This window comes from Antrostomus carolinensis, unplaced genomic scaffold, assembly GCF_000700745.2.
Source record: "Antrostomus carolinensis isolate BGI_N321 unplaced genomic scaffold, ASM70074v2 scaffold26384, whole genome shotgun sequence".
Lineage (NCBI taxonomy): Eukaryota > Metazoa > Chordata > Aves > Caprimulgiformes > Caprimulgidae > Antrostomus > Antrostomus carolinensis.
The window spans coordinates 296-7,469 of record NW_010313203.1 but is presented as its reverse complement, the minus strand read 5'-3'; the positions used below and the strand labels follow the sequence as shown (position 1 = coordinate 7,469).

The 7,174-nt window shown below is 44.3% G+C and overlaps 1 protein-coding gene across 1 annotated transcript in view; it reads right to left on the bottom strand.

The window, feature by feature from the left end:
• Positions 1-1,368: 1,368 nt before the first annotated feature.
• MEAF6 (MYST/Esa1 associated factor 6) overlaps positions 1,369-7,174 on the bottom strand; it is a 5,924-nt gene continuing 118 nt past the window's right edge. The window contains 5 exon segments of the mRNA XM_029084809.1: positions 1,369-1,377; positions 1,861-1,894; positions 2,696-2,725; positions 5,845-6,037; positions 6,707-6,786. Of these exon segments, the coding sequence (XP_028940642.1) occupies positions 1,369-1,377; positions 1,861-1,894; positions 2,696-2,725; positions 5,845-6,037; positions 6,707-6,786 (346 nt within the window).

Sequence of the window (7,174 nt, the reverse complement as noted above, 5' to 3'; positions counted from 1 at the left end):
GGGAGCTGAAAAAGACCCAAGACAGCAGGAAAGCACAAGGTGTAGAACAGAACGGGCACTCGGGTGCAACGAGGGCACGTGCCTGTCCTGGGGGCTGTGAGTGACACAAGCTCTCCCACGACACTCTCTCCATCAGTGGTTAAGCAGACACAAATGCATTACAGCACCTTGAGAAAAGCAAAGCCTATTTCACCATCAGCATTGATATCTTGACCTGGCTACTGTGAAAAGCACCCAACACTCATCGCTCCGTGTACTCTCCCACTGGCAATCCAGACTGCTCATCCCTTATCTGCGGGCATTCTGCCAGTATCAGCAAGAACTGACTTACATCCAAGTCTTACCTTGAAGCCGGATTAGTTGAACACAGCTGGAGATTAGTGCCTGGCAATCCTTTCAAGAACTCAGTGTTATGACTACCAGAGGAAAGAAAGCACAAAGGAAACCTCCCCAAGGGTCACGAGACAAGGAACAGTGACTATGCCAAAGTGGAAGAATTCCAGCAAAGTCCTCATAAAGCAGATGGAGAATAAAAAGTACTAGGAGTCAAATTTTAGACTGAACAAAACATGAGAAGAGAGACAAACATGTAACTTTTATTGTTTATGTACAAATGACAGAAGTTTGTATTAAAAAGAGAATCCACCCAACCTCAAAGATAGCAAAGAGCAAGATGGCTTTGAGCTCCAGCCTTCCCTGCATCTAAAAGCACTGTGTAAATTTTAGGGGATGGTGTTTAGAGAAGAGTTAACCACCTCCTTCTCTGCTTGAATAAGAATCAAAATGAGCTGTTCCACAAAATGAAAAACCTTCCACTCTACATGGATTAAAACAAAGAAAACCAAAAGTCAATTTGTTAAGGATACACTTTGGTTTAAAACAAAACAAACAAACAAACAAAACAAACAAAAAAAACACCCCCAAAACAAAACCAAAACTACAGAGCTAAGTATCAGCAACAAAAGATAATCTAAGTCCTACAACAGGGATGGGACATACTGTATCATACCCAGTTCCAGTGGAAAAAGAAATGCCTCTCCATGGGTTTGCAGATGACAGGGGTGGCAGCAGCAAGATCAGCCAATTTTAGGAAGTTCCCAACTGAGCTGGAAGCACAGAATAGTCAGGAATTCAGGACTACTACTACTACTACTACACCTCAGTCTTCCTGCAACTCAGGTGATTTTAAAATGATGCAAAGTACATGGTCTAAGATTTTTCTCCCCCATCTAAGTTCTTTAGAGTGAGTCACTCCCATCTGCAGACACTTGGCCAGAGAGCTGCCATCGTGCTCATCCAGTCGACTGGCATTTTTCTCAGCGGGGATTCATGTAGACCTAGATCCCAGAAGCATCAGCACTGATGAGTCTAGTAGTCCTGCAGAGAAAGGAAAGAACAGGCACATTAAGACCTTTCTACCTTAAATTCTGTTTGCAGAGCTGGGATTCTCAGTCTTCTCTCAGTTCTACATACCATTAGTTGCAGGCAAAACAGAAAAGAGAATTTTTTTCTTGTAGCTAACATTCAAGAGAAAAGACACTTCAAAAACCTTAGCTCAAGAACGCACCAACTCAAACCAGACACTTCTAATGCTCCAGATCATGACAAGACAGACGCAGAACAGCCTTTTCCATAAAAAGTGCACAGGACTTGACTGTGATCTAGCTTCATAACAAGCCTACCTGGCTTTATTTACTGTTAAATCCACAAGACAATGCTTATTTCATACCATGATATTCCTCAACCATGAAAATAAGATCTTAAATTACAGCAGAGGGAAGCTTTTTAAGATTAGGAGTCAGTCAGCCACTCAAGTCTAGAGATGAGCAATGAAAACAATGACAGAGCGCGGATACTTACGGCTCTTGGCTTTTTGTTTAACTTGAGATCAATCCTGTGGTTGGAAAGATAAGAGAAATGTCCATTTCAATACATTAAACCAAGACTAAGAGTTCAAAGAACCAGCTACTGCATATGGCACAGGCTACAACAAAGACTATTTGGTTAATTCAATCCACATTCTCAATTCGGCTGAGCCAAATCACTGTCCCAATATTACTGGACAAGAGAGCAGCAAAGAGACAGAGAGTGGATTCTTTATTATTTGCCAAAATGCATATTCTGTCCACTCAAAAAAAAAGAGTTAATAAAGGTTCATAATAAAAATCACAGGGAAGTTATGCAGCATAAAGAAATAAGGTTAAACACGCATGCTCTATGTTAATTTGTTAGATGTGTAACTATGCCACAGGTGATTGATTATTCAGACATAGTGGTAATGGTTATTTACTTGGAATAGAGACAGGAGTTTAAGATGACAGGGATTATATGAGCCAAAGGTACTGAGTTAATTACATTTTTCCAGAAGGAAATATCCAATTCTACACTAATCTCCTTAAGAAGCAAAGCCAGAAGAATCAGTATTCAAACTAAGTTTTTAAGTTAAAAAAGTTTATCTATTTAAAAATGAAATAGAAAGGTAAAGGAGAGTGAAGTTAATTTAATTTTGCTGAAGTTATTAAATAAAATGTTACCTCCATCACGCTTTTCTGTTTTTAAAAAAAACTTCCCAGCCTAACCTAATATACATACCTACAATTAAACAGATAAACTATGGGTTAGAAAGGTCTCAAAAGGCACATTGGTGTCTACACACTAACAACACAGCACAAGTACTAATTCAAGTCAAACTTACTCAAAGTCATAATCAAACATGCCAGACGGGCTGAGGGGCAGCATTTGAAAGGAAGAAAGCAATAGAAATTAATATACTAATGAATTAAATAAATTAGTTGATTAGCCACCCTAGCGAGATTACTAAAAAAGAAAACAAAATTTTAAAAAAAATAGTAAAGCCAGTGTTCAAATGCCATAAAGCTCTTAAGACATCGTAACCAGAATTGGGCACAAAAAGCACTCCAGACTGGGCAATCCAGAGTCCCCCTCCCCAGCTGGATTTCTGGGAAAAAAAAGAGGTGTTAGAACAGAGGCAGAGTGGTTTTATGGAGGGAATTTTAGGTGCTGAAAGAGGAAGCTATCATCAGACACAGAGTGCACACTACCTGACAGGCAGAGAGTAAAACTGATCTGCTTGCAAAACCAAACGAGTGAGCGGGTGGTCAGAAAGCAGTGGCTGGGTCTAGAGAATGACAGCAAAGCAAAGCTCCTTCAGGCAGAGGAGGAGACACAGAACTAAGTGGCCAACTTTGCATTCGAATATTCCCATAAAGCACAGAGCACACACACACACAGACACACACACACACACACCCTCTGGCACTCGCTTCCTTCAGGGAGCTAAAAAGAGAACAGGGTCAATGGGCCAGAGCTGGTTCTAGTTGGTGATGCCCCAGCCCCTCGGCTCAGCGTTCACACAGGTATCCAGCACTGTCTCTACAGCAGCTCTGCCCCAAAGCTGACAGCTGGATTTGTTGGAGAGGCTGTTCCATCACATCAGCTGTAATTTAGCAGCTTGTCAGCATTGAATTTGTAAGAGGAAACAGTATTGTTTTCTCCTGAAAAACTTTTTAGCCATGAAAATTGCTAAGCACACAGAAAATCATCGTCTTGGCCTTCCTGAGGTCTCAGAGGGAACCTGTGACTTCACTGTAACTTCCATCTGATTCCCTATTTTTAGCTGTTTGAAGTTCAACTACCTATTCACACCAGTTCTGCCCAGTTCTGAATCCAGCTTTCCACACTGCTCTCAGTGGCATATGAAGCAGAAAATCCAGTGGAGTCAATTCACCTTCAGGGCACCTATGCCCAACACCTCCCAGTTCTTCAGGAAGAGGCAAGCAGAACTCAAACGTATGCTGGCAAATGGAAGAGCTTCTGAACAAAAGGAAACACCAGTATTTCATTTTCTTGCCCTCTTTTTTCTATTTTTTCCCATGGCACTCAAGAAAGAGACACTCAGGTCTCTTCTGAAAAGAGCACTCTGGGCTGTGATGCACTCTAAAGCACTTTGCTGTGCTGTCAAAGTACTGTTTTGTGGTTTGCTTTTTTTAAACTCAGTAACAGCATTCACAATTTTAACAGTGTTTTTATTACAGACAAGTTTAATTATCTTCTTCTTTTAATTATCTATCTGGCCACGCTAAGCATTACAAAACAGTCCATTTACTAACTGCAAAAGCCTTTCCGTAACGTAGACGTGTCTGACGTGTCTCTTAGGGTGATAAAATCGCCATACCAGATCAGAGCAGGGCTCCTCACGGCCACCATTCTGTCCCCCACAGTAGCCAGCATCAGCTGCTTCAGCGGAAGGAGTGGAGAAGAAACCCCAAAGCAACACAACCCGTCAGTAGGGCAGGTCCTTCCCACCTCCTGTTGCTAAAGTTTGGGTTATGTACTGGAGCAGAAGAATTTCTATTATTTATGGCATTTGTACTGCACCCCACGGTGTCTGCAGGGGGGCAGCTTTGCTGTCCATGTAACTGCTTAGTAGAATTTTTTATAATTTCTTTGAAATAGCAATTTTCTTAAGCTGTACTTCAGTTTTGCAGATTGCTTCTCTAAACTTGTTCACAGATGTAGTTTCTTGTGTCATCCCTGAACTTCTTCCCCATTGTTTACAGGCAAAAAAAGTTTTCAACTGGTTTGGATTCCCAGCTCGTGAGGAGCCAAAGGGACAGCCAGTACTTTAGGATGTTTGCCCAATTAAAACTGCTGTAGGAAGAAAATTCTCATCTAAGAATTAAAGACACACTAAGGACTCAAAACCTAACGAAGGAGAGTAAGTAGTTAAACATTTTTCAAGTACTATACCTACCTCTACACCTCCCAAACCAATCTTCCCCCAGCAATCTTTGTAAATTTTTAGCACTTTCAACATTTCTCTCTTGTAACTGGAGGGGAAGGTCCCTCAAACAGGAAAGCCCCTCCATACACAAAGTCAGCAAGAACACTTAATTTTTAAAAGCTCCTTTACTTCTAATAATCTTTAGGTACCAGTTCCAGCCATCACTTCCAGAGAGGTTCAGTTCTGCAGTGTCTCCTCTTTCCTGGGTTTCCATGTATTTTTTCCCCTGGGGTGTGACTCCACAGCGCACTGTCACACTCTGTAGAAATCCCTGGGCTAACTCTGAGACATGGGTAAGCAGCAGGTTATGTTGGTCCATGGAGAGCAGCACTGTAAGGCAGGAGTTTATTTCAGATCTCTGATGCTGCATCACACCTTAGGGTTTATTACCTTAAGGGGCAGAACTGGTCATCTAAAATCATAAAAGCATTCAGGAAAGCTTTGTTTCACACGAATTTCAGGTCAGTTCAATAACAAACACTGAGGTTAACGTGACAAAGCCACTCTTCCATGCCACAATCAAAAGAGACTCAGTTTGGGACACTGAAAACTGAAAGGGTTTGGAGGAGAAATCTTAGTGAAGAGTGTCCACAACTCCCAAAACATTCCAACTTGCTTTTTCCAAAGAAAGTACTGACATTCCTATCTTACTTGGTTCTGCAGAAACCAAGAAGCAAGCAGAGGAGGCCAGGACTGCAATCTTCACTACTGGAAGGAAGAGAGCTCCATTGTCCTGCACAGGCAGGAGAGCTGAAAGGGCCAGGCCAGAAGCACAGCTGTACCGGAGCCGGAGAGCACCCTGCGCTGACCGCTTCTTCGGCTCCTTCAGCTGCTTTCCCCTCCTCCACACAACAGGGCAGTGGGGTCCTGATGAACACTACAGGATGCACACACACAACTAAAAACCAGAGAAATTACCAAAACAACTGACCTGAGCCGCTTGTTATTCGAAAAAGTGACTAGTTCCTTGCACATAAGAAAGTAAACTCAACCACAGGTAACTCGGAAGGCGTGACGAGAAGGCTGCTGGTGCCACTAACCTGTGTCGATTTTTGTTCTTCCGTTTTTTGTGGCTGCTGTGGTGGCTCCCAGAAGAAGTAGAGGAAGCAGCTTTCTGAGGTTTCACCCCCTGCACAGACCCATCCAGCTCTTCAGCATCCTCCTGGTTGGGTTCATTCTCCTGATTGTGAAAGTCTGGAGAAGTGTCACTTTCTGTGCCACTGCCTGGCTCTCCTAGAGCGTGACAAAGAGAGACGAGCACAGCGTTACCTCCCCACAGCTCACACCTCAGGCTGCCCCGGCAAAGCCCTGCACGGAAGAAGCAACACCCAGCAACAGCACCCGGGGCAGCAGAGACACGCTGAGCCTCAGGCACCAGGACGTAAATCAGAGAACCTGGAAAACATTTCTGAAGGACAGCAAGCCGCCTCCTCGGGAAGCAAAGCAGACTAGAACTGCAGCCCACGTGGTATTGATTACAAAAACAGTTTTAAAAATCCTGAAGCTAAGTGGCTCCTCCCCACATCACCTGCACTGACTGACAGACACAGCCAGAAACACGCTGCTTCAGCTCTTCTAACCTGTTTCTCCAAAGAGCACCAAATCCATTTAAATAAGTTTTATGCACAATAAACCCCTGCTGAGCATAAAAGCTGACTCGAGAAAGGAAGCTCAACTTTACTTCTGTTTCTCACAGTGCCACTTTGCTGACTTGTGCAGCTACAGGTTGTGCTGGGAGCGCTGGGGAGCCAAAGAGGAGCAGCCACAGGTCCCTGGACAGGGAGCGCTGCCCACGGGGGAGCAGCGAGGACGGCACGGATCCAGACAACCAGAGACAGAGCTGGACTGTGGGGAGAGGTGAGGTTCTTTCCAAATTCTGAGAGAAATGGAGAAGTGACTTACGCTTCTCAATGAGCTGGTCCTGAACTCCAGCTAATGCACTGACCGCCTAGAAAACCAAAAGGATGTTAATGAAAGCAATGCTCAATAAAACAGAGAGATCACCTCACAGAGAGACACATCAGGTCTTTGCTCAAACCTCTCATGACCTGGCACCGGCACGGTAGAGCAGCAGGGGGTTAGGAGCAAAAAGAGAAAGACTTGGGTGGCAGTGACAAGTGTGTGGCAAGGGGGACTCATCTGCGGTTCCTTTTCGCCTCTCTGGGCGCTAGGAACAGGGTTCTGGAAGAGGCCGTGACAGGGGAGTGGAGAAGATGCTTGGGTTGGGGGAGATGCTTGGGCGGGGAGAGACAGGGCAGGTACAGGAGCTTAAATGGAAAAAGGGGCCTGCAGCCACCACGGGATCAGCTGCAGCGAGGAGCCCCAAGGGACGGGGATGGGGACAAGGACACCTGCTTGGCTTGGCCTGGC